This window comes from Nomascus leucogenys, chromosome 12, assembly GCF_006542625.1.
Source record: "Nomascus leucogenys isolate Asia chromosome 12, Asia_NLE_v1, whole genome shotgun sequence".
NCBI classification, from domain to species: domain Eukaryota; kingdom Metazoa; phylum Chordata; class Mammalia; order Primates; family Hylobatidae; genus Nomascus; species Nomascus leucogenys.
This window is the reverse complement of record NC_044392.1, coordinates 34,356,473-34,383,811: the sequence shown is the minus strand read 5'-3', so window position 1 is coordinate 34,383,811 and position 27,339 is coordinate 34,356,473. Positions and strand designations below refer to the sequence as shown.

General features: G+C 50.2%; 1 protein-coding gene across 1 annotated transcript; it reads right to left on the bottom strand.

The window, feature by feature from the left end:
• Positions 1-364: 364 nt before the first annotated feature.
• Positions 365-25,345, bottom strand: CD247 (CD247 molecule). Its single transcript, XM_030823633.1, has 9 exons — positions 24,836-25,345; positions 23,039-23,117; positions 9,953-10,074; positions 8,633-8,689; positions 7,870-7,950; positions 4,678-4,710; positions 3,727-3,783; positions 2,754-2,795; positions 365-1,481 (listed from the first exon to the last, which is right to left on the bottom strand). The coding sequence occupies exons 1-9, from the start codon at positions 25,184-25,186 to the stop codon at positions 1,416-1,418; spliced, it is 888 nt and encodes a 295-aa protein (XP_030679493.1). The 5' UTR covers positions 25,187-25,345; the 3' UTR covers positions 365-1,415.
• Between the last annotated feature and the right edge of the window lie 1,994 nt (positions 25,346-27,339).

The window sequence follows — 27,339 nt, the reverse complement described above, 5'->3', positions numbered from 1 at the left end:
TTCCTGCACCCGACAAGCTGGTGCCGTGCTGCAGGGCTCCTTTCCCAAAACCCTCTCTGTTTCTGGCATAAGACTGGGCCCATCCTGACACACTGTATTGCACTGAGCCCCACTCTCTCTGTCTAAGGCACAGCCACCCAGCCGGGATGCCTGGCCCACTTGCCCTGTGCGACGCCACCCATATGGCCGCATTCCGAGCCGCAGGATGCACCTGCGCTCATGTGCTCCTTCCCAGGAACTGTCCTGTTCTCTCCTGAGAATCAGCAGTTTTGCTCCCCTCCTCCCCCAAGGGCAACCTGCTGATTTACTGATGACTAAATTGCCATTACAAGCTTGACTGCTGAAATAAAGCTTAGAGTAAAGCTGCATTTTCACTGAAGCATTTATTATGCAAAATAGGAAGGCTTTAGCATGCCGATATAAATTAAAACAGTAGAAAAAAAGCAGAGCAGAGAGCATTTTCCATCCATGGCTTGTGCCCTGTAACGACATAGCTGTGTCCTAGTACATTGACTGGGGTTTTTCCTGTCCTGCCACTGTCCGCTGGGCAGTTATAGGTCCCATGTGTTGGGTCTTCCTGCGAGACCTTCACAAAGATGATTTTGTCATTCGCTGAAAGCATGAGGTGAATCAAGGGCCTCCTCTTGCTCCCCGGCACTTTATTCACACTGTGTAACCACACTGTTTTTTATGCCACTTTGTGCACAGCTCATGAAGGTCAGTCTGTTCATCTTCTGGACCCCGTAGCACGTGGTACAGTTCAATGGTGCAGCACAGAGGCCTGAGGCAGGGAGGCTCCCGCTGCCCCCGCAGGCCCTGGCTGACCCTCCCCTGCCCGCCCACCTTCCCATGCCCCTGCAGCTCCCTGGGTGCACCCGGCCTAGGCTCCTTTCCGTCTGCGCCTCTGCCCGGCCCTCTCACCAGGGAGGCGCAACATGGCCCAGTACAGTTACCTTGAAAGGAGGTGAAGGTGACAACAGAAGCCAAATTTACAGCAGGAGTGAAGCCACTCAGACACTGACAGAATGATACAGACATTAGGGCATGTGCTAGCATCTGCGCTTTCTCTGGGGACTTTACAAAACAGAGTCAACAACTCAGCTGTGAGAGGCAGCGTGCCCACCTCCCAGGGAGAACGAGGAACCACCAGGAGACAGGTCTACCTGCACCACCGGCAAACCAGAGGGCCCAAGGCCAGGGTCGTAAGCCCTGGGGGTACACTCCCTTAAAGAGTGCAGGGACAACAGTCTGTGTGTGATGGTTTGGAGCTAAATATGACCAAAGCATCCTGTACATAAAGGGGAATATTTCAGTGGCTGACAAGATGAGTGAACCGGGTTATAAATGCTTCATCCTGTGTCTCATAATCTGGGTGTCTGCAGGTCTGGCCTTTGAGTGGTGAAATCCCCTGGCTGTTAGCGAGGGGGCAGGGCCTGCATGTGAAGGGCATCGTAGGTGTCCTTGGTGGCTGTACTGAGACCCTGGTGAAAGCAAATCAGAAAACAAGAGTGGGTCAGTAGCCTGTGTGGGCAGGAGCCAACCCAGAGGCCAACAGGTGTCTCTGCAGCACAGCCCCGGGACCACCCACCCCGCCTCCAGAGGCCCAGGAAAAATCCCCCTGACCCCACGGGTGGGAGCCTTGGCTGCAACAGCTTCGTTAGTAGATGGGTTCTGTGCCCTGCCGGGAATGGCCTTGCAGCACCTCCTTTCCAGCTAAATTCTCACCCCTCTTCTCAGCTCCTCAAATGCTGTGCCTTACAGTGCTTGGGCCCCGCCAACTTCCTGTTGGACCTAAGAGAAAGGAGTCTCCCACCTCCCATATTGGGCAGGAATCGGGGGGAGGGCCCAGGCCTGCTCCAGAGAATCTGCTGTCCCTGACACCTGGGCCCAAAGGAAGCCTGGACTTGTCACAGGGAGAAGAGGGGCTCCTTGGCCTCAGCCCTCTTTGAGCCTCCTTCCCTTCCCAGGCCCGGTGATTCTAGTATTTTCTTGGTCAGGAACAGGCCCACAAGGCTGGCCCCAAACCTGCTGGAATGCCTGTCCCCCGGTCCGGGGGCCAGGAAGGAGACGGATCAACAGCAGCCACACACAGGTAAGTTTCTGGGGCCCTTTTGATATCACTCAACTCAGGCAAGCTGGGCATCCTGACACTAGAGTCAGAAGAACAAGCTATGAACAGCCCATGGGAGCCAGAAGGAGAGAAATGACAACCTGCTGGGGATCATATTTTAGAGAAGTAGGTTGACCATGCTTAGTTTGCATAATTGCCTGCACTGATTTGCAAAAACCAGGCACCTAACTACATAACATTTTATTTTTGAAGCTGCCATTTTTCTTAGCTTTTTTTCCTTCAGTCTTCCCAGCCAACCTCTCATCTTACTAGGCCTAAGGAAATGACGCAGAGTGAGGGTTCTACAAGAACCCAAAGAGGCAGGATAATCACTTGTGTGGTCCTTTGCCTCCATCTGCATCTGCGGGGAGGCCGTGTACCCTCCGGACAGCTGCTGCTCTGTCTGCCATGGCCAAGCAAGGCATGGTTGGAGCCAAGTAATTCGCTTGAATGGCCGAGTCCCAGCTGTGCTCTAGGGACTTACTGGCAGTGGCGTTGCCGCTGGCCTAAATGGGTGCCCTGGGCTTGCCCTGCCCAGCTGTTGGCAAGAGCTGGTGCCACCAGCAGGCGAAATGTGGGGGCCTTCATCTTGCCCCTTGTCAGGTGGTGCCCCTTCCGCAGAAGGGACACTGGCAGCTCCTACCTGGTAAAGGCCATCGTGCCCCTTGCCCCTCCGGCGCTGGTTCTTTGGGAGTGAAATGAGAAAAGGATTAGAAAGTCAGGCAGTCAGTAGTGGCATTTCTGCTCAAGGGCCCCTCCCAAGGTACCCAGGAAGTCAGAGGTAACTGTCTCCCAGCAGCACCCCTGCCCCTGGGAGAGAAGGATCCTCAGGCCCCTGGTCAGACCTTCATCTCTGCAGAGTAAGGTGAGGCCTGGCCATAATGGGGCTTGGGTTTGCTCCACCCCACTCAGATCCTCATAGACATCAGATTCCTAAGGTCTAGGGCCCACAGGACCTATGTTGCCCACTGCTTGGATAAATAGGCTTCCCTTCAGCTCTTAAAGTTCTTGGCTAGTCATTTCTGCTCACTGATAACCAGCTGTTTTGAGCAGTTACGAGCTCTGGCATAGTCAGTTCAATCACGCGCCCGTTTACCAGCTAGAAGACCTTGGGTAAGTCACTTAACCTCCTTGTGCCTCACAGGGCACATGTTTCTCGTTGGGTTGTTGTGGGATTTAAATAAAACTACAGAGAACCCCTGCTTGGAAGGGGTCAATGCTTCACTCTCACCATTTTGAAATTCTTAATTGTTGATGAACAAGGGGGTCCCACGTTTTCATGTTGCCCTGGGACCTGTGGTCCTGAGCACTGAACACGGCAGCACATATTAAGCACTCGATGCTTCCTGTTATTAAAACGGACCTGCTTTTGCGAAGCTTAGGCTGTCACAGAATCTAGATTTGGTTTTCAGTACTGAAAGAGCATCAGCCCTTCCTTAGTTTCTTATGTTCTGCCCAACTGGGTGACAGCCAGGTTCACCTTCACCTCTGATGGCCAGCACATGGGCGTTTGCAGCTGGGATGAGGAGTGGATGGGAAAGGAGGCCTGCAGCAGGCGTGTCTGGAGGACCAAGAGGAACTAACTCCCTCGGGAATTAAGAAACAGCAACACTCACCTCGCCTTTCATCCCAATCTCACTGTAGGCCTCCGCCATCTTATCTTTCTGCAGTGCCTGCAGAAGAGGGCATGGAACACTGATTTTTACCAACCAATGCAGAAAGCAGCAGGCTCCCCTACAAGAGGAAACTTCTTGATCCCCAAATTGGCAGCAGTGGCATGGAGGGAGGGCTCCCACAATCAAGGCTCCAAACCTTATGCACACAAACTTCTCTGCCCACAACCAGCTCCAGCCCACCCCCCTCATCCTCAGCCCTTTGGAGTCTCCTCCGAGCTGCCAGCTCTTTGCACTGAGCTGAGGAGCTCAAGTTAGGCTCAAAAAGATAGGAGGTGGAGTTCTAGACAAAGACACGGAGACTGGGCAAAACAAGGGCTCACCTGGAGCCCCAGAATCATTTATCTGAGCAAGTTGTCTCTTTACACAGCCAAATGGGCTGTAGATCAACCCTCCCTCCCCGCAGGAGGGGTGGGGAGGCATCTCCTTCACAGGAGGCTGCCACCTGCAAGGGTCTCCTGCACGGCAACCCAGATAGACAATCAGGGTTCAGGGTCACACCCAGGAGGGTGAGGTTGACCTTCCTATAAGGGCGGACACTCAGAAGACTTCAGCACCCAGGACAGGAGCCCCTCGAAGGGGCCAGCCACCTTGTCCTTGCCTAGCTTGACCTTGCTGTGTACCCCTACACCCCAGGCTGATCAACCTGGGAACTCCCGCAGCAGGGGTCAGGGAGAGAGGGAAGGGAGATTACTCGGCACTTTTCAGCTAAGGAGACTTTCTAGAAGCAGGTGCTGCTGCAGGCCACAAGCAGGTGAGACATTACTCAATCCAAGAAGGGAAGTTCTGGACAGACAAAGACCACAGAGTGAGGAGCAACTGCCTTCCTCCGGAGCCCTCCTCCAGCCCTTCCTCCAACTTTCCAAGGTCAAATGTGAGGTCTCCTCTACTCACATTGTACAGGCCTTCCTGAGGGTTCTTCCTTCTCTGCTAGGAAAGAAAAAGGGAAGACGTTAGAAGGAGAGAAACACAAACCCAAGCCATGAAAGTACAGCAAACCCCATCCTGCCCCCTGACTGCAGTTCCCTGGGGCTCTGCCCTCTGCCTTTCTCCTCCCTGTGCTACCCTAGGCCTTGCCTAGGCCACTGTTGGGGCCTTCACGGCACTACATGGCTCATACTTGGTTACCTGCCGTTGGATACACACTTCGCTCTTCCAGAGGGGCCCACCCAACCCCAGCATTGCCCAGGGCAGGCCATCAGGACGCCTGCAGATTGTCCCTTTGCAGACAGACCCCCACACACATCACAAGCTGACAAGTGGGACTTTTGGCTGAAGACAAAAGGTGTCACATACCATCATTTGGAGCAGGGCCAGACACTGGTAGTGAGTGCCTACTGAAAGGTGCCCTCACCACACCCTCCTAGTCCTGACAAGAGGAGAGGAGGCAAGATAAACTTGGATGGTGGGGGTGAGGAGTGGTCAATGAAATCAACAGCCTCTCTACTGCCCATTCACTGTAGCAAGAACACAACCAGCACAGGGATCAGCCTGGACAGGGGCTGGATGGACAGGCGTGACCACTGGCAGCATCTGGCAGCACTGCCCTTACACCAGGACAGCCCTGGCCTTTGTCCTGAGCCCTGCGCTTAAGAGGACCCTAACAAGCCAAATTTAACAACACATTAAAAGTATCATTCACTGTGATCAAGTGGGATTAATCCCTGGGATGCAAGGATGGTTCAACAAACGAAATCAATAAACATGATACACCACATTAACAGAATGAAGAACAAAAATCCTGATCATCTCATTGATGCAGGAAAAGCAATTGACAAAATTTAACATCCTTTCATGCTAAAAACTCTCAACAAATTAGGTATAGAAGGAATGTGCCTCCACACAATAAAGGCCACATACGACCAATCCACAGCTAACACCACACTCAGCAGGGAAAAGCTGAAGCCTTTCCTCCCTTTCTTCTAAGATCTGAAACAAGACAAAGATGCCCACACTCACTACTTCTATTCAATATAGTAACATAGGTCCCAGCCGAGCAATTAGCAAAAGGTGCCAAGAATATACAATGGGAAATGAATGGTCTCTTCAATAAATGGTGTTGGAAAACCTGGATATCCACATGCAAAATAATGAAATTGGACCTCATCTCACACCATATAAAAAAATCAACTCAAAATGGATTAAAGACTTAAACATAAGGCCTGAAACTGTAAAACTGCCATAATAAATCATAGGTGAATAGACATTTCTCAAAAGAAGACATATAAATGGCTAAGAGATACACGAAAAAATGCTTAACATCACTAACCATTAGGGAGATAAAAAGTAAAACCACAATGAGATCACCTCACACTTGTTAGGGTGGGCATTACCAAAAAGACAAAAGACAACAATAGTTGGCGAGGATGGAGAGAAAAGGAAACCCTTGAACACTCTTGGTGGGAATGTAAATTAATACAACCATTATGGAAAAGAGTATTGAGGCTCCACAAAAAAACTAAAAATAGAACTACCCTATGACCCAGCAATCCTACTTCTGGGTATTTACCCAAAAGATTTGAAGTCTGTTTGTTGAAGAAATGTCTATACTCCCATGTTGATTGTAGCACTATTAACGATAACCACGGCCAGGCGCAGGGGCTCACACCTGTGATTCCAGATTGTAGCCCTATTAACAATAACCAAGTCTGGGTGTGGTGGCTCATGCCTGGAATCCCAGCATTTTGGTTGGCTGAGGCGGGCAGATCACTTGAGGTCGAAAGTTCGAGACCAGCCTGACCAACATGGAGAAACCCCGTCTCTACTAAAAAACTACAAAATTAGCCAAGCGTGGTGGCGCATGCCTGTAATCCCAGCTACTCGGGAGGCTGAGGCAGGAGAATTGCTTGAACCCGAGAGGCAGAGGTTGTGGTGAGCCGAGACTGTGCCATTGCACACCAGCCTGGGCAACAAAAGCTAAACGCCATCTCAAAAAAATAAAAAGAAAAGAAAAGAAAAAAAAAGAAACCAATAACCAATTATGGAATCAACCTAAGCATCCATCAAAGAATGAACAGATAAAGACACTGTGGAACATATACACAATAGAATACTATTCAGCTTTTAAAAAGGAAGAAATTCTGTTACTCACTCTAACGTGGATGGAACTAGAGACCATTATGCTAAGTGAAATCAGCCAGGCACAGAAAGACAAACACTCCATGTTCTCACCTATATGTGGAATCTAAAACAGTTTAACTCACTGAAGCATGGATAAGTAGCATGATGTTTACCAGAGGCTGGGGAATGGGGGGAATGGGGAGATAATAGTCACAGGGTACAAAGCCTCAATTAGATAGGAAGAGTAATTTATTTTTAGATCAACAGCACAACATGCTGAATATAGCTAATACGTGAGTACTATATATTTTAATATATCTAAGAGCAAGTTGCTAATGTTCTCATCACAAAAAAAGTTAATATTTGAAGTGATAAATGTTAATTAGCTTAATTTAATCATTTCATATTATATTCAAAAATCATAACAATACTTCGTACCCCATAAATATGTAGAACTATAATTTGTCAATATAAAATAAATAGAAAGGAAGACATAGGAAGGAAGGAAGGAAAGAAGGAAATCAGAATGAAGCAGAAAAAACAAAGAGGACGCTACCCTACTGTGGTGTCATCTAGCTGCTCCCCTACCCACAGGGTATAGTGTCTACAAAGCCAAGAGGTCAAAGCCCCCCAGGGACCATACCCTGACCATATGTGGGTTATCCAGGGGTCTTGGGCCCTTCCTGTATGGACCTCTTCACCAGGTCTGTCCTCTTGGGGCAGATGGTGCCACCGTGTGTGCGTCTCAGGATGGCCAAGGAGCAGTTTGAGGGGAAGTGGGTAGAGCTCAGACATGAGCAGTGGGGTGCCACGTCCGGGGATGAGGCCCCTTGAGATGCAGAATGGAGCCAAGGAGGAAGGAAGAGGGTGCAGCAGCAAGTGAGTCTCCATCTCTTCTCTTGTCCTGGGCCCACACATGTGAGGGTCGAGTCTGGTTGCAGAGTGAGCTGAGGAGCCCTCCCCCACAGCCTGGGCTGAGCCCCACCACACATGCAGGAACACACAGGAAGATAGAGGAACACCTACCGGCTTTCCCCCCATCTCAGGGTCCCGGCCACGTCTCTTGTCCAAAACATCATACTCCTCTCTTCGTCCTAGATTGAGCTCCTATAACAGATAAGAAAGTGTCAGACACAGGACAGAGGAAACTCAGAAGGATGGAGCCAGCTGGACTGGGGAGTGTGGTTTCCCTCTCTGGGGTGGCTCACAAAAAGAGGGGCAGGGGCTGGGGAGGGGGTGGTAACTGGTCCATGTGGAGACCACCATCCCAGAGGACATCTCAGAGAACACACATTAACATGACGGCGGATGGGATCCCCAAAGTTCACCAAGTACTATATGCTGATCAGTCCAACGGGATAAGGAACAACATTCTCATGAGCAAATAGAGAAGCGGGGGCTCAGAGGTGGTAGTCAATTCCATTGCACAGGCAGTGTGAAATCGCTTTCCCCTCCGCTGGGAAGATTCTAATACATTCCTTCTCCACCCCAATCTAGCCTTTGCAAATTGCTGACGGCTTGGGTGCTCACTAGCGGCAGGCACTAGACTAAGCTCGTTCCATGCATCAAGCCATTAAAGCATGTAATCTTTATGACGCCCTTTGAGACACGTACAATTACTACACCTGTTTTACGGGTTAGAAAACTGAGGTTAAACGAGTTGCAGCCGGGTCGCAGAGGTGACAGCTAGGGACCAAACCTAAACCCGAGACTCTGGCGGGCGTATTCCCTAGGTCCGAGGAGGGGACTGCCCTTCCTTTCCGGAGGGTCTACGACGAGGCTGACTTACGTTATAGAGCTGGTTCTGGCCCTGCTGGTACGCGGGGGCGTCTGCGCTCCTGCTGAACTGCAACACAGAGAGCAAAGCGCGTTACTGCTCCGCGAGGGCGCGCAGCGGTGCCGGGGTGCCAGGGCGCGCGGCGACCCGAGGGACAGCCCTACTCTGCTCCTTGGCTACTAACAATGCTGCCCTGCCTCCTGGGGCTGAGCCCTTGCAGGGGCCGGGGAGTGGCAGCCCCTTTTCTGAGCTCAACTGTCCTTTTTCCTCCCGCCTGTGACACGTGCATCCATCACGCTGGCCCAGGACACGCTGGAGTTTATTCTTCCCAGGCTAGCGCCCTCGCGCGTGCGCAGAGGTGTAAGGTTCTTGGTCTGCGCCCCCGGGGACATGAGTATTCTCTAGGATCCCTTCCTCCGGGGACTCTGAGGACAATCCAAAGGGTGGATGGCGGCTGATCAAGATCCCGCCTCCTATCTTGACCCCCTGAGCCGGGTGCTGTAGGTGCATCACTCGCTCGGCCCTCAGCCATCGCCCGGCTGCGCCGGTGCCCAGGAAGCCTCGCGTTCGCTTAGTGTCCTGAGCATCTGTTGGAAGCTGACACAGCCTCACTCTTGCTTCACTTCATGCCGCTTCAGGCGGGAGAAACTGCAATGTCTTACAGATCTAGAGCATTGGAAACAACCTTAGAAATCATCTAGGGCAGCATTTTCAAACTTAAAACAAGAAACTCAGTAAGATTTGGTTTTTCAAATAAAATATTATGCCAAAGTCCAACATTCAAACAAGAAATGGGTTGAGGAGCACCGAAGTGATGACTGGGACTGGATCCTCCCCTTTACTCCTAAATTCTTCCACTCTCTGCCCACACCATGACCAGCCCCACGAAGATATCCAGGGTCTGCAAGGCACCAAGTGAAAAACCCATGCTCTGGTCTGCTTTCCCAATTACAGATGAGGAAAGGGCCTTTTCAAGAGAAAGGCTAACATGGCATTCATTCACCCTTGGAAAGAAGGACCTCTCCCTGAATATAAGCCCCTTTGTCACCAGCAGCATCGCCTTCCCTGGGACACTGATGTGCACACATTTGTACGGCTTGTCATGGAGGCGCCTAGCACCAGGCTCTCCCTCCCACCCTGTCCATCTCAGCCAGACACTGCCACCTCCTCCTCAGCCCACTCAAGGCACACACTTGGCTGGTCCCTGCTTTGCTCCTGGATACCAAGCCCCAGGCACCACCCAAGCTTGAGACTTTCCAAGACCAAGGCCCCTCTGAACATCCATCAAGTGGGGGACCCCGTGCCCTCCTCCCAAAGCCCAGTGGTACCCACCTTCACTCTCAGGAACAGGGCAGTGAGAATGACACCATAGATGAAGAGGATTCCATCCAGCAGGTAGCAGAGTTTGGGATCCAGCAGGCCGAAGCTCTGTGCCTCTGTGCCAAGAGATAAAGCTGGTCAGCCAGGCCCAAGGTGACCAGAACACATCCCCATCACCCCAGGGTGGCACTAGGACTGACTGTGACCAAAGAAATCATGACATGGAGACTATATCCAATCCCCATGCCTCAGTCTGATCACAACCCTCTCCCTCCCTCCCACCTCAACCAGCTCCTGGAAAACCTATTGGCACCAATGGCAGATGTGGCTGCTATGGGGCCAAAGAACCTGGGGCAATGGGAGGGGAGGTGGAAACAAGGCGAGCAGATGAGGCTGTTCTCTGTGCACAGAGCTCCTACCACTGCAGCAGAAGCCCAGCCATGTTAGCCCCTGTGTGAACCAAGAACTCTGGAAGCCTCAGGAAGATGTTCACGTCTGGGTGAATGGTACTCCTGGCCTGAGGTGTGTGGCTCTGAGGCCTACCCACAGGGAGACAATAGGTCAAATGATGGTCAAATGAGATCATTTCAATATCTAACAGTTAACCAGGACAGGGAGAATCTGGGTTAACTGTCCCCCTACTCCCTGCCTCCTCAGTGCCAAGCACTCTCCCGCCCAGGACAGTGGGATCTGGTGCTCGGCTTCCCTTCCCTGTGCCCTGAAGGGTTTCATGGGCAACAGACAGAGGTACCTTTGGTGCCCCTCCCCACCTAGGCCCAGCATCTTCCTGTTCCCCAGTCCCAGCTCCATGGCCTCAGCCTTTTCTGTCTTGCCTCCTCCCACTACACACACCCCATTCCCAGGACACGCCTTGCTCTTCCAGACTATTTGCCCTGTGCCTTGCATGCACTGTTCCCTCTTCATGTTCCCTCCATTTCTCTCCCTGAAACCCTACTATTTGGTAACATTTGATGCATCCTACAAAATGCAGCTCAAAGGTCCCTTCTGTGTTAGCTTCTCCCACTGCAAATTTCCCAGAGGCCCCTAACTCCTAGTGACATATTAACCTTTGTCAAGCTGTAGTTAATGCACGTTTAGTTGGCACTGCCATTGGAGTACAATGGGCTGAAGAATGCAGATACACTAAATACTCTGGTTAAATAAAAGTTTGCATTTTTGGGCTGGGGGCGGTGGCTCACGCCTGTAATCCCAGCACTTTGGAAGGCCGATATGGGTGGATCACTTGAGATCAGGAGTTCAAGTCCAGCCTGGCCAACGCGGTGAAACCCCGTCTCTACTAAAAATACGAAAATTAGCTGGGCGTGGTGGCAGGCACTTGTAATCACAGCCACTCTGGAGGCGGAGGCAGGAGAATCGCTGGAACCTGGGAGGCAGAGGTTGTAGTGAGCCGAGATCACACCACTGCACTTCAGCCTGGCACACAGAGTGAGGCTCCGTCTCAAAAAAAAAAAAAAATTAGTGTTTTTTTTTTTTTTTTTTTTTTTTTTTTGAGACGGAGTATCGCTCTGTCGCCCAGGCTGGAGTGCAGTGGCTCAATCTCGGCTCACTGCAAGCTCCGCCTCCCGGGTTCACGCCATTCTCCTGCCTCAGCCTCTCCGAGTAGCTGGGACTACAGGCGCCCGCCACCACGCCCGGCTAATTTTTTGTATTTTTTAGTAGAGACGGGGTTTCACCGTGGTCTCGATCTCCTGACCTCGTGATCCGCCCGCCTCGGCCTCCCAAAGTGCTGGGATTACAAGCGTGAGCCACCGCGCCCGGCCAGTGTTTTTATTTGGAACATCACTGCACTGTGAACGAGGAGACTCGGATTTTAGTCTGACCATACTTCCTACTAGGTAAATGTGCGGCAACTCAATCTGTAAAACAGGGTGTGGTATCCATCTCACTCCACCCCTGCCTGGTAACTAGAGCAGAGGTCCCAGGCCAGCCCTGCTAGTGTCTGTCTCCCAAGGCCTGGGCGCCCTCTGGTGGCCTTTGGACCCAGATGAGGACAGAGGGAGTGGAGGCCATATGTGGCAGTGCTGTCATTCTTTCTGGCTGTGTGATTTGGGGCAGGTTATGTATGCTCTGTCAGCTGCCTCTTCTGTTGAACAGGGTGAAAACTAACATTTCTTCAGACACTGCCTTAAATGTACTCATCGTCAGATCCTCCTGCCACCCACACTCGGACACTGAGGCATTCGGGTTCAGAGCACACGGTGACAGGCAGCCCAGGACTGATCCCTAGCAGTTCTCGCCCCCTTCCTGCCCCTGGGCCAGCCCTACCTACCCCTCCATACCAGCAAAGTTTTGGCCTCCCCGACGAACTATGGAAGCAGATGATTCACAGGCAGCCGCCAGGGTCCCCACCCCCGCACCACCCTGAATCCCTCTTGTCCCCAGGCTTTTGACTCCAACCCTGATTCAGGACCCCTCTTACCCCCAGGCAGCTGATCTCTGCAAACTTCCCACAGACCCTGCCCAGAGACCATTGATGATCCAGCCACTCGGACGAGAGTCCAAGCTCTTTGTCCAGCCATGTTAGGGCTCTGCCATAACCAGTCCAGGCCTGAAAAGACCACAGCTTTGTGCCACCCTATCCCTCTGCTCTTGTCTTTTACACCCCATTCTTCCTCGAACACACCCATATTTTTCTACTTCCTTGCCTGTTGAGCTAGATCTTCTTCTAGGCCTGTGTTCTACCCCTCCACTCAACATCTGTTGAAATGAGACTGTCCCACCACCTGAGCCCCTGAGGAAAAAGTGAGAGGATATCAGTTCAAGAGCCCATATCCCCCAAAGCGCTCTACAAACCCAACTCCTCAGGACTCAGCTGTCCCTCCATCTAGGCTGTCAGCACCTGAGACCAATGGCCGCATCTTCATTATTGCCTCTTCCTCCAGCCCTGGCATCAGAGTGCAGGGCACAGGGTAGACAATCACTCGATATCATGGAATTTTTCAGGGCTGAGCTTCAGCGATGAGGAAAATGCTGGGCCCAGCCCCAGGTGTGCCTGCCCTCTGGCCCCAAGGTATTGCTGGAAGTCCTCACTGACCTAGGGAGGATCTAAAGGCCTCTGGGTGACAAGCCAGCCCCCATGAAGGCCACCAAAGCTGGGGCGACTTTTTGCTGTGAGGACTGCAGAGGAGATAACCATGGCGATTTATGGGACTGGTTGAGACTCAGAAGAAAAGCCAGGAGAAAATCACTCAGCTGCTTGTCACAAAAAATGAGAATAGAAAAATTACTGGACAGTAAATTTAGCGCGAATAAGAAATATTTCTTTGTGTTGTGCAGACTCAGCACAACACAAAGGGGCAGAGGGATTGGGCACCTCCCTGAGATAAATAATATGAACAAGTTTCCTTTCTTCCTTCCTTCCTTCCTTCCTTCCTTCCTTCCTTCCTTCCTTCCTTCCTTCCTTCTTCCTTTCTTTCTGCATAGTTTTATGACTGATGACAAGTGTGCTGAGTGTGGTTGGGAGGAGAGGATATTAACCCCAACATAATTCCCCGTGTAGGACCCTCCTCTCCTGGGTCCCACTATGCCTGTGCTGGGAGAGATGGGCCTGAGGAAGACAGTCATGGCCCAGAAAGCTCCATGCAGGGATGCAGGACCTGATTCAGTTACGCAATTAATTAAATATTCATTGGGCATCTGCTCTGTGCCGAGAACTATTGAAATGGAATGAACTCTGGATTGCGTGTAGGTGGGTTCGAGTACTTCCTCTGCCACTTACTAACTGTGTGGTCTTGGCCAAGTCACTTCCCTCTCTGGGCCTCAGTTACCTCATCTATTAAATGGAGGGTAATCATATCTACCTTAAGGGTTGTGATGAGAATCAAAAAACAATGATGTCTGATATTTGGGTCGAGTCTTCTGAGTCACCACCCTCATGGGGCTTAAGGCTTAGCTCTTGAGGCCACACACAAGGTGCGGGGGCTTCCCTGGACAGCAGACAGTCTTGCAGGATGCCAGCTCAAAGGCACTGCATTGCCGCTGTCTTCTTGGTCCTGGCTTCTTCCCTGTGTGCGTTCCTGTGGCTTCTTCATATTTCTACCAATTCCATCCCAAAGGGACCAGCAGCTGCTTCCTAGGAGGTTTCAGGGTATTACATGGTAGCTACTTTTCTGTACAAGTGGAGAAGCTGTTTTATTTCATGTTCCTGATCCCTACCCAAGATTTACAGCACCCAGGAGAACCTCAGCATTTGAAAGGAGCCCCAGAGACTAATAGAGCATTCTCACACAGACTCTCAATCCACCGCCCTCTCCCCTGAGGCTCTGACTTATGTGGCCTGGAGTGGAACCTGGGCATGGGGACTTCATTGCATGGCCATGAATGGATTGAGATTCAGACCTGCATCATTACAGGGGCCACAGCATGTGAGAGGGAAGCCCTGCCTTCTGTAGAGACGCAGCCATACCCTACAACAAATGTAAATTTCTGTCAAACAGATGCAACAAAATTAAAGCTTTGGTCCTTCTTATACACTGTACTTCTGAACTGTGTATTATGGAACTTCTCTAAGCCTTCGTTTTCTCATCTGTAAAATGGGGATAACAACACTACCTGTCTCATTAGATGGTGGTGAGGGTTAAATACGATACTTCTTTTTTTTTAAATGGAGTCTCACTCTGTTGCCCAGGCTGGAGTGCAATGGCATGACCTCAGCTCACTGCAACCTCTGCCTCCCAGGTTCAACTGATTCTCCTGCCTCAGCCTCCCGAGTGGCTGGGATTACAGGTGCACACACACCACCACGCCCTGCTAATTTTTGTAATTTTAGTAGAGATGGGGTTTTGCCATGTTGGCCAGGCTGATCTCAAACTCCTGACCTCAAGTTATCTGCCCGCCTCGGCCTCCCAAAGTGCTGGGATTACAGGCATGAGCCACCGTGCCTGGCCAAATATGATACTTCTTATGGGGTGAGGATAAAATAAAATAATTCTTATGGGGTGAAGGACCCCATAAGAGTATGTGTTCCATTATGCCACCTATTGTTACTGCCATTATTTCTACTTTAAGCCCATGAGCAATAAGCTGGAACCTTCCTGCCCTGTAGCAAGATCCCAGGAATAGGCCATGTGAGATGCTCAGAGGAGGCTGGGGGCAGCCAAAGATGATCACAGAGTATCTAGGCTCATGGGTCATTGTATCTAAGTGTTGTGAGTCTAATTAGTGACAGTGAGCCTCGCCATCCCTTTATAGCCTTTTGTCATCTTCATTAAAAAAAAAGCCCTGAGTTCAGGAAGTCTCATGGTACTGACCATTAACAGGAAGATTCTGGAGCCCCAGAGTGCACCTGGGGGAGACGCACCTATCCTTACAGAATCTGGTTTCTCTGGGTAAGATTTACTTGAATTGCGTTGTTTGTCTGTCTGTCTCTGAGCCAGACTGTGAACTTCTGCTAACAGGGATCAGGCCTTAATCAACCTGGTCCTGCCATACCCTGAGGCTGCAAATACACGCTGGTGCCCTCTTCCCCTCCGGCCAACCTCCTTCTCCAGCAAATCCTGTTTCGGAGCTGGGCATCTGCGGGACTCCCTCACATCCAACTAATAAGGATTCCTCTCATTTGAACCCTAATTTCTACTTTTAAAGTGACTTCCTGTGTCTGATGGAGTTTGATTCTTATGAGTGCCAGGAGACAAACAGGGGGCTATTTTTGGGCCAATTCACAGGTGGATAAGCTGAGATCAGAGGAATGAAGCAACTTCACCAAGGACACCTGCAGGTTAGTGGCAAAGCTGGAAGGGAATTCCTGGGTCTCCTGACTCCGAGTATTTCTCTTAGCTTTATGGCTTCGACACACCTGACCTGTGGGCACAGGATCCAGAGTTTCCACCTACCTCTGAATTCACAGCCCTTGCCATTTTGCCCACTTTTGACACTTAGTCACAATGGCTTGTAAACATTTCACTTCAAGTCCTCCCCCAACCGCTGGCTCTGGCAAGCACAGATAGTGCCTTATAGTTTCATTTGCACCTTTCCCCTCCTCACCAGCACATCACAGGCTTAGAGAAGAGCAAAGAACATAAGTCTTCAAGTCAGAAAGACTCTAAGACTCAAATGTGGAATCTGCCCCATTATTGGCTTGTTTTGGAACAGCTTTCTTAACCTCTCTGAGCTTCAATTCTCTTATGTGCAGAAGGGCTTTGACAAGACCGACTTCATGGGTGCAGAGCAATGAGGTAAAGTTTGTGGGGTGCCCTGCACAGTGGCACATGCTGAGAGGCTCTGCAGGTACAAGCAGTGGCAGCAGGGGACGGCCCTCCGACCTCCCACCCCATCATGCCAGGGTTGGGGACAGAACCTGGCCAGGTTTCCCAGCTCAGGATGGGGATACCCACTCTTCAGGGGTGTGTGAAGATAAAAACAGATAATGGGGGCCAGGCGCAGTGGCTCACGCCTATAATCCCAGCACTTTGGGAGGCCGAGGCAGGCGGATCATGAGGTCAGGAGATCGAGACCATCCTGGCTAACATGGTGAAACCCCGTCTCTACTAAAAAATACAAAAAAAAAATTAGCCGGGCATGGTGGCAGGCACCTGTAGTCCCAGCTACTCAGGAGGCTGAGGCAGGAGAATGGCGTGAACCCAGGAGGCGGAGCTTGCAGTGAGCGGAGATCGTGCCACTGCACTCCAGCCTGGGCAACAGAGTGGGACTCTGTCTCAAAAAAAAAAAAAAAAAAAAAGAGATAATGGGTATGTACAAAGTGCCTGGCACACAGTAGGAGCTCAGCAGTGTGTAGACTTTCTGAGAACGCCTCACTTCACAAAATGATAATGATGTAACATATGCATGAAGCATACAGTTTAGAGAGCTCTTTGCACTTGCATGATCTGGCTTAATCCTCAGAACAACCTTGCACAATACAGGCAGAATTATTACCAATTCTATTTTGCAGATAATGACATTGCAGCTCCAATAGGTCACATGGCCAGAGATTTTCTGAGTGCATCTGATGCAAAATCCCTTCTCAATCTACCTTATCCCAGTGCCTCTGGGGTTCCTCTCATATAGAGAGCTTCCCACCTCTTCCAGGAGTTTCTTCTTTGGTAGGCATTTCTGGCCTCTGCTTGAATATCTCCGGTGACAGGAAGCTCAGCACCCAGCAATCACTGGTGGAGAGCTCTAATTTTCAGAGTTTAAAAAAAAACTTTGAACCTGGTTCTGCCTTCAGAAGCACAAATCACATAGATCCTCCAATTTCTATAGGGAAGCCTTTCAAAACTCACCCCTGTCCAGCTTGTTTCCACTTGGATAGGAAGCATGGCAGGTAAGAATAAATCCTACGAAGGAGACAACTGCAATCCAAGTCCTGGTGTTGCTACTGTGTGATCACTGAGTAATCACAGCGACCTCCCAGGGTGTGTGACACTCAGATGGGAAGGGCTTGGTACCTGGTAAGTGCTCAGTTTGTAGGCACTGATGGAATCAATATGAATCACAGTAGCTCATGATCCAGGTAGGAGTGGCCAGCTTTCTACTCCCCAACCTTCCTTCCTTTGAGTCCCCAACTTTGAGCCCTGAGTCCTGCTGCTGCCCAGCTCCACCCCCAGGCTCAGGCACAACTGGTGATGACATTGCAGGGTAAGAACTTAGAAAACAGGAAGTCACTGTTCTTAGGAAGGCAGTGGTAGCAGCTATGGGTGGGGGGGGGGTGGGGGCGGTGTCTGTGTTGGGCAGGGTGCTGGGTGTGATGCCAACCCATTGACCACAGCATCGAGGCACCCAGACCACCCCCCTCAGCGGGTTGCTCCCTTTCATTGAATAACTAACTTCCACTGCAGCAGAAAAGATATAGGCTAGACACACAGAGTAATAGTTATAACCACTGGTTGAAGATTTGTTCTGGGCCAGGAACCACATGTGTGAGTTTTCTCATTCAGTCTTCACAGTGACTCTGATTTCACAGCTAGGGAAACTGAGGCTTAGAGAGGTTAATAACATGCCTAACGTTTAGAGCCAGGGTTGAACCCAGGCACGCTGGATCCACAGTCCAGGTCTTAACCACCACTTGGTACTGCCCTTCAAAGACTTGCTGATCCTCAGAGATGGTGAGAGGGGTCCTCACCAGGCTGTGGAGTCCCTTCTCCCAGGATCGAACCATTATAGCAGGTCGTATTCTTGACTCTACAATTAGCTTTCTTTCACTGAGGGCTGAGAGGCCTGGGGGGTTGACAGATACAGCTGGCCTGACACCAAATGTGAGGCCAGGACTCACACTGCCCAGTGCTCATAGCAGTGACCCACTGGAGATACCTCAATCACCCTGAACTGCGGAACAGCTCCAGCTAATTTACTGGCACCATATAATGTTTTACTACTCTCTTTAATTTGCTACCAGCCTGGCCAACATGGTGAGACCATGTCTCTACTAAAAATACAAAAAAAAATAGCTAGGCATGGTGGCGGGTGCCTGTAATACCAGCTACTCAAGACGCTGAGGCAGAAGAATTGCTTGAACCTGGGAGGTGGAGGTTGCAGTGAGTTGAGATTGCACCACTGCACTCCAGCCTGGGCCATAGAGTGAGACTCTGTCTAAAAAAATAAATAAATAAATAATTTTAAAAAAAATTACCACAACCTCCCTAATTCTCTCCTCAGTGTCAGATTTCAAATATTCATGTTTCATTGTAAAATTGGATCATTTGTTCAAAACTACCTACAAATTATGTATTCCCATAGATAAGGGTTCCAAGGGAAGAGGGAAGAACAGGGCTGTGTGGTTTCTTAGGGGCAGAGCTTTATGAGCAAATGTTTCCCTTCTTGTATTTTTATTTCCATTAAAGTTGTTATGTTTTCAGTGATATTTTGTGATCATTTTTCTTTTCTTTTCTTTTTTTTTTTTTTTTTTTTTTTGAGACAGAGTCTCACTTTGTTGCCCAGGCTGGAGTGCAGTGGCGTGATCTGGGCTCACTGCAACCTCCACCTCCCAGGTTCAAGCGATTCTCCTGCCTCAGCCTCCGAGGCAGCTATGATTACAGGCACCTGCCACCACACCTGGCTAATTTTTTGTATTTTTAATAGAGACGGGGTTTCACCATGTTGGCCAGGCTGGTCTCAAACTCCTGACCTCAGGTGATCCACCCGCCTCAGCTTCCCAAAGTGCTGGGATTACAGGTGTGAGCCACCGAGCCCAGGCTTTGTGATCATTTTTCTTTTTATTTTCAAGTAAATCAACTTAACATAAAAGTGCAGAAAAGTAGGAAATAATCAAAATTGCCCATAATATCACTTTCAAACAGAGCCATTATTAATATGATGGCAGATGGCCATCCAAAGTCTTTGTTATTTATAAACTGTAATCATTTTACATAAAAACTTTTCACGGGCAGGTGCAGTGGCTCACTCCTGTAATCCCAGTACTTTGGGAGGCCAAGGTGGGCAGATCGCCTGAGGTCAGGAGTTTGAGACCAGCCTGGCCAACATGGTGAAACCCTATCTCTACTAAAAGTATGAAAATTAGCCGGGCATGGTGGCAGGTGCCTGTAATCCCAGCTACTTGGGAGGCTGAGGCAGGAGAATCACTTGAACTTGGGATGCAGAGGCTGCAGTGAACCAAGATTGCGTCATTGCATGCCAGCCTGGGTGACAGAGCGAGACTCTGTCTCAAAAAAAAAAAAAAAAAAAAATTTCCTGAAAAATTGTTTTTTTCATTTAGTATTATGTTATAATCTAAGACTTCATGTTATTTCATATATTCGTATTTCATGTTACTTTGTCATTTTACCATTAATAAATATCCTTTTTAATGGTTGCCTAATAAGCTTTCCACTATCTACATAACCATTCCCCATTGGTGGTCATTTGTTTCCAATTTTTCACCATTGTAAATAATTCTGAGATGAATAGCTTCATTCCTAAAGCTTTTTACAGGTTTGGAATTCCATCAATAATAGCTTGAAAAATGGGCCAGGTGCAGTGGCTCAGGCCTGTAATCCCAACACTTGGAGAGGCCGAGCTAGCAGGACTGCTTGAGCCCAGGAGTTAGAGACCAGCCTGGGCAACATGGCAAGACCCTGCCTCTACAAAAAATAAAAAAATTAGCTGGGCATGATGATGCATGCCTTAGTCCCAGCTACTCAGGAGGCTGAGGTGCGAGGATCACTTGAGCCCAGGAGGTCGAAACCGCAGTGAGCCCTGACTGCGTCACTGCACTCCAGCCTGGGTGACAGAGTGAGACCCTGTCTCAAAAAAAAAAAAAAAAAAGTGAATAAATAATAATACTTTGAAAAATGAAAGCTAAGACTAATAGTCCAAGAGATAAATCAGCAAAAGATATAAATAGGCAATTCTCAGAGAGAGAAAAACAGATTACTTACAAACATATAAAAAGACACACCGGGTGCAGTGGCTCATGCCAATCACAGCACTTTGGGAGGCCGAGGCAGGCAGATCACTAGGTCAGGAGCTCGAGACCAGTCTAGCCAATATGGTAAAACCCCATCTCTACTAAAAATACAAAAATTAGTCAGGTTTGGTGGCATGTGCCTGTAGTCCCAGCTACTTGGGAGGCTGAGGGAGGAGAATCGCTTGAACCCAGGAGGCAGAGGTTGCAGTGAGCTGAGATCGAGCCACTGCAATCCTGCCTGGGTGACAGAGCGAGCATCTGTCTCAAAAAAAAAAAAAAAAAAAAAAAAAAAAAAAAAGACAGTGTCAGTGCTAGCCAAGGAAATGCAAGTATGAAGTGACAAAGAGATGTCTCCCGTTTTTCACAGGTGGTCAGAGGCGGCTTCAGCTGTGCACATCTGTAGGGGAAGGGCACTCTGGGCAGAGGAGCAGAGGTGGAAAGGCTGTGTGGTGGACCTGTGCCCAGTGTCTCTGAACTGCAAGCAGGGGTGTGGCCAGGGTAGCATGAATGAGGGGAAGTTCTAGGAGACCAGGAAAGAGGGCGACAGGCAGGTGGGGGTGTTAGGTGGAACTTCCTTGGCCAGTGGCTTTTACTCTGAATGAGATGGGGAACAGCTGCAGGGTTTTCTCTTTTGACAAGGACACATTATCTTTTTATTTAAAATATGGTAATAACATTTCAAAGAAAAAATTAAAGCCAACTGGAACAAGGCAAGGTTCACAGTTGCCTTGGGCCCCTGGGCTAACTGGAGATGCCTTGGCAAGCCCCAGGACAGGCTTCAAATCAGCCCTAAAATCCAGGCTATACTGCCAGCCTCCATTACCTGTCTGCATCCAGCCAAATGGAGTCATCGTCATCTCTTCTTCCCCTGGCCCCCAAAACCAAGCTCTTCCTACTCTTGCCCCATAAACCACCCAGAAAGTGGTTGTTTGTCCTGAAGGGGTGAAACCCATTCACTCTTTTGCTCCTTCCTCATCCATTAACACTAATAATCACTAAGCCTCAGTTTCTGTTACGGGCTGAATTTTGTCCCCTGAAATTCTTATGTTGAAATCCTAACTCCCAACACCACAGAATGTGACTGTACTTGAAGAAAAGTTCTTGAAAGAGGTCACTAAGTTAAAATGAGGTCATTAGTGGGGGGCCCTGATCCAATATGACTTGTGTCCTTATAAGAAGACAAGAGGCTGGGTGCGATGGCTCACGCCTGTAATCCCAGCACTTTGGGAGGCCTAGGCAGGCAGATCACGAGGTCAGGAGATCGAGACCATCCTGGCTAACACGGTGAAACCCCGTCTCTACTAAAAATACAAAAAATTAGCCGTGCGAGGTGGCGGGCGCCTGTAGTCCCAGCTACGCCGGAGGCTGAGGCAGGAGAATGGCGTGAACCCCGGGGGGCGGAGCCTGCAGTGAGCCGAGATCGCGCCACTGCATTCCAGCCTGGGTGACAGAGTGAGACTCCTTCTCAAAAAAAAAAAAAAAAAAAAAAAAAAAAAAGACAAGATTAGTTCGGGTGAGGCAGCTCATGCCTGTAATCCCAGCACTTTGGGAGGCTGAGGTGGGCGGATCACCTGAGGTCAGGAGTTTGAGACCAGCCTGACCAACATGGTAAAACCCCATCTCGGCCAGGTGCGGTGGCTCACGCCTGTATTCCCAGCACTTTGGGACGTGGAGGCGGGTGGATCACCTGAGGCCAGGAGTTTGAGATCAGCCTGGCCAACATGGCAAAACCCCGTCTCTACCGAAAATACAAAAAAATTAGCCAGGTGTGGTGGTAGGCACTTGTAAACCCAGCTACTCGGAAGGCTGAGGCAGGAGAATTGCTTGAACCTGGGAGGCAGAGGTTGCAGTGAGCCAAGATCACACCATTGCACTCCAGCCTGGGCAACAAGAGCAAAACTCCATCTCAAACAAAACAAAACGAAACAAAACAAAACAAAACAAAAACCATCTCTACTAAAAATACCAAAAATTAGCTGGGCATGGTGGTACACCATGAGGCTTCAGGAGGCTGCCTCAGGAGGCTGAGGCAGGAGAATCCCGTGAACCTGGGAGGCGGAGGCTGCAGTGAGCCAAGATTGTGCCACTGCACTCCAGCCTGGGCGAGGGAGCAAGACTCTATCAAAAAAAAAAAAAAAGATGAGATTAGGACACAGACATGTACAGAGGGGAGATGCCATGAAGATGATGTAAAGACACAGGGAGAGACGGCCACCTACAAGCCAAGGAGTGACGCCTCACGAGAGGTCATGTGGTGGCCATCCTTACTAGGAGAAAATGTCACGCACTGTGCTGGGCAGTGAGGGTGGAGGTGACAGACACAGATGTAGCCTCCCAGCCAAGCAGAGAGATGGGCAAGGAAACAAATCATCCCACGAGAGAGGGGCACAGGGTGCTAAGGAAACATGAAGGAGGGTCGATGCCTGCAGTCATGCTCTGGGAGTAAACAATGTCAGGCAAGTGACCTCCTTTGGTGAGCAGGTTGCATGTTTCAGTTCCCTCCACTCATTCCACCAATAGCCCCCCAAGGCCAGTGGACAAATCTCTCAGGTTAGCAGACAACACTTGCTATATGCCAGGCACATGGAGTGTAAGATACACACACACACTTGCGTACATACGTGTATGTACACATACATAAATAGAACAATACAAACATATGTATGCATGTGTACATACATACATAGAGAGCAATATGTGTGTGTGTGTGTGTGTGTGTGTATATATTATAGATACACAGAGAGAAAGACACGTATTCTTACCTCTTGTTGCCAGCTTGGACATGTAGCTTTCTCTGGCTGACTCCAGGGACTGATGCTATAACAATCATGGTCACACCAAACATTTGCTCCACACTTTCAGTTTACAAAAAACCCTTTTATATTTTTTATTTCATTTGATCCTAACAACAATTGAGTGAGGTAAGCTGGGCAGATCTTATTTGCTCCACTTCGCAGATAAAGAGACTGAAGGTCAGGGAGGTGCAGTGACTCTCCCGCAGTCACACATCTCATGTGTCAGAGCCTGGACGAGAGGCCAGGTCGTGCTGGGCCTTTGTTCTTTCTCACACAGCACACTGCCATCAAGTTTAGCTCTTGAAAATTAGCACCATTTCAAAACAATCTACTTTCGAGCAAACCCCTTATGTCAAAATTCCAGGCAGTATTTTGCCATTTCTCTGAGAATTTAATTTTTTCTGAGGATAAATTCTCACAGTATACAGAGAAAATAATGTAAATGTCCTTCAACTAGGAACCTGATAAATTTTGTGTATTCATATATAACCATTAAAAAGACACAATAGATAATTCTACATGTGCTACCATGAAATATCTTCAAGATAATTAGGTTTTAAAAAAGGTGGCCAGGTGCAGTGGCTCATGCCTGTAATCCTAGCACTTTGGGAGGCTGAAGCTGGAGGATAGCTTGAGCTCAGGAGTTCTAGACATAGCAAGACCCATCTCTGCAAATAATAACAATAACAAAATTAGCTGGGTGTGGTGGCACACACCTGTAGCCCCAGCTCCTCCGGAGGCTTAGGTCGGAGGATCACCCGAACCCAAGAGGCGGAGGCTGCTGTGAGCTGTGATCATGGCACTGCCGTCCATCCTGGGCAACAGAGTTAGACCCTGCCTCAAAAAAAAAAAAAAAAAAAAAGGAAGCTCTAGATATTTGTGTATGAAAAAAACACTATGTAAGCTGCATATATACGTATATATACATAAAAATATATCTAGATGGAGTTTCTCTTTGGGATGGTGAAAATGTTCTGGACATGGATAGTGCTGATGATTGTACAATAATGTTAATGCACTTCATGTCACTGAATTACACTTAAAAATGAAAATGGTAAATTTCATGTTATATTATTTTACAAGAAAAAACAGGTTAAAAATATATGTATATCTGGAGGGCCGCACACACAAAAATGTCATCCGCGGTTACTTCTGCAGAGGAGCCACGGGAGGGGGAGGCTGGGTGAATTTCACTTATTTTCCACCTTACACCTTTTTGTGGTGTTTGAAACTCTAACTATGATAGTGTATAATATTTATAATACTAAACAACCAAAACAAAAACAAATAACATGAACCCTTACATCAGAGGAGGTGTGTGCGGCAAGATTCTGGCAGGGCAGAAAGTGGAGGGACAGGGGCTGGCCCATTTAGCGAAGCGCTGTGCACCCAGCCCTGGCTCAGTACATTTCTGGTGATGACTTGCCGGGGTTTGGAAGGACCTCAGCTATACAGAACTTTCACGATAATGGTATTTGGTGAATATGGTTACATTTATATATGAACACAGAAAACCAACTACTGCCGGTAAATAGCATGATCACTATTGTTACTATTATCCAGTGCTGTAAGGACGAGATGCTTTCACCAGCAGCCGAGTGAGATGAAAGCGGTTTTCCGATCCACCGAATCACTCCCACTGCAACTGTAAGCTGGAGACCCTCTGGGCCTCGGGAGCTCAGGCTGCCTGGGCAACGCAAGGGAGGACAGGGGCGGAGGGGGAAGTCAGGAGGGCCGCACCTGCCTTGCTTGCTGGTCGCCCTCGCTCTGGGAGCCGTCCTGCCGGCCCCAGGCTGTTGAGGGCGCCTCCTCAGAGCCCCTGTGGCCCCCGCAGCTTTCCCAGAAGAAGAAACCCGTGCATCCATCCGCTAGCCCAAGCCGCCTCCGCCCGGAGCTCCCCGAGCCGGGGCCAGGCCTCCGCCCCTCGGTGCCCGCGCCTGGGTTCCTCCCGCTGCGGGCCGCCCGCCTGGACGCAAGGCACAGGGGGACGCCCCGCCAAGCCGCTGCCCACTGCACCGAGTTTTTCGGAGGCTGGGAGAGGAAATGCCACTTGGATTTTAAAACCGTCACCGATACGCTATAGATGAACATTTCGCTGGGATTTTAAGGAGACGAGCTTGAGTCTGCTGAGACGCGCTCACGCCGCCTCTCCGCCCTGGCCTCCCCGCGTCCAGCTCGGGGTCGGGTCCCTGCCGGGTCAAAGCTACGCCGGGTGCACTGCGGGCTGGGCAGCTCTCCCACTACGCCCGAAGTCCAGGCGGCTGGGATCGCCGTCCCAAAGTCACAAACCGCACCCGTGAAGGACGCCCTCCGCAAGACAGAGAGGAGGCTGGGCCTGGAAAGGAACCTCCGGCCCTTCCTCACCGTGCAGCCAAGGTGGGCTCCCAGCCCCGTGTTGCCGCCAGCCGCGGATCTCATGCGGTTACGGGAGCAGCAGCCCCGCCCCGCCGGCCCCCAGCTGGCTCCTCGCTCGAGGTTTCCTGTCGAGCGCTGCCATCCAGGGCCCAGGTTATCGCGCGTGATCTCCCATCTGAGCTGCTCACACGCTGCCGCCCGCCCCCACTTGCGGTCCCTTGTCCCCGAACCGCACCCGCCCCCAGGCCCCCGCGCTGAGAGGCCAGGGCGTGGATCTGCGCCGGGCTCGGGCGGCGCAGGGTCTGGTTTTTAGATATCAAAGGAGCCGGACACCAGGGTCCCCTCGACAGGCAAGGAGACAGACCCGGCCTGGGGCCTGCCTTCGGTGGTGGGCACAGTGGCCAGGATCGGGCCTGGCTCCGGCTGGCCCGGCACACGCGCATGGCGACAGTGGCAAGACTGGGAGGGCCGGCGCTGCCTCCTTGGGAAGCCCCGGAGAGACGCAACCCTGAGAGGCTGGGCCTCCCCACCCCCAGCCTCCTCCCCCTTCCTCAGATAGCAGGGAGGAAGCGCCAGGGGTCTCTCTGTTCTCACATAGGGGGACTCCAAATGTCGTCAAACCTGCCACTCTCAGAATCAACAGCTGCTTTCATTTTGAGCCCTGTGAGCAAAAGTTTCAGGGCTTTCCTGGCACACATACCCAGTGCATGCAGAGCACTGAATTTTATCTTCCCCTCTAGAGTGGGACATTCCTGTGTGGAGCTCCGGGAACACATGCCGGCACTGCCTGTGCCTGGGGCTGTGCTGGCTCCCACCCAGCTGCAGGAATGAGGGGCCACGGTACGGAGGGAAGTGGCTGAGTTGACAGACACTGATAGAGCTTTTTCTGATTGTCTCTGGCTTGAGCTAACCGGGTTGCATGACAAAGTACTTATGAAAACTACAGATGCAGAGAATTTTGGAAATTTTTAAAAGACAGGAAAAAAGGTGGTTGAGGCAGAAAAAGGTAGTTCTAGAGTGAGAGGGGTTTCTTTCCTCCTCTTGGCTCACAGCAGAGGCCAAGTCCTTAGCAGTGTTTCCAGAGCAGGTGAATGAGAGTCTCTGAGGCTGGCCCCGGGGTCTGCCTTGTAACACGTTCCCCCAGCTTCTCATGTACACCACCACTCTTCGGGGACCACCACCTTCTGGGTTGGATGGGTCTGGAAGATTCTACGAATATATCCAGCCCTACCTGAGCATTTGCAGAAAGCCTGCTCCGTGAGGGAGGGTAGCCCCAAAGCTCTGTTCTGTAGACACAGAACCCAACAGGGACTACTGGTGCCACACTCTATCTCTTCTGTCAGAGAAGCACCCAAGTGAGCCATGACTTTGATATTGCATAGCCATCTTATGTTCATTCCTCAAATTTTGTCATGTTAATGTGTACTCTCTCAGGGACATCATACCTAACACGGCTGTCTGAACAAGGAACCATATCACCTGCAAAGCCTGGAAGGGGAGCCCTGCTGTGAGGTGAGCCAGTAAGCCTGTGAGTTCAGGAGGGAGCACACGCTTGTCTGTCCATCTGTTCATGGGCAGGCGCTCTTGAGTTTTCCTAAATATTGCCCAGAGCTCTCCATCCAGATACTGCCCTTTCCCTTCCTCTCCATTGATGGTCTCCAAGCCTTTCTTAGCTTTCATCTTCCCCTAAGGATTCCTTCTCCCAAAGCTCCAGCCCATTCCAATGTCAATTGCATTCGTTGTTTTTGTTACTCTCGTTGTGTCAAATGGGTTCTTTCCTATGCAACTAGATTGCAGGTTGCTCCAAGGTAAACACCATGATTTCTAGTTCATTTGTTTCTACCACTGCAGGACTGTAGGAAGACCGGTTGTAGGCATCACTAGGACTC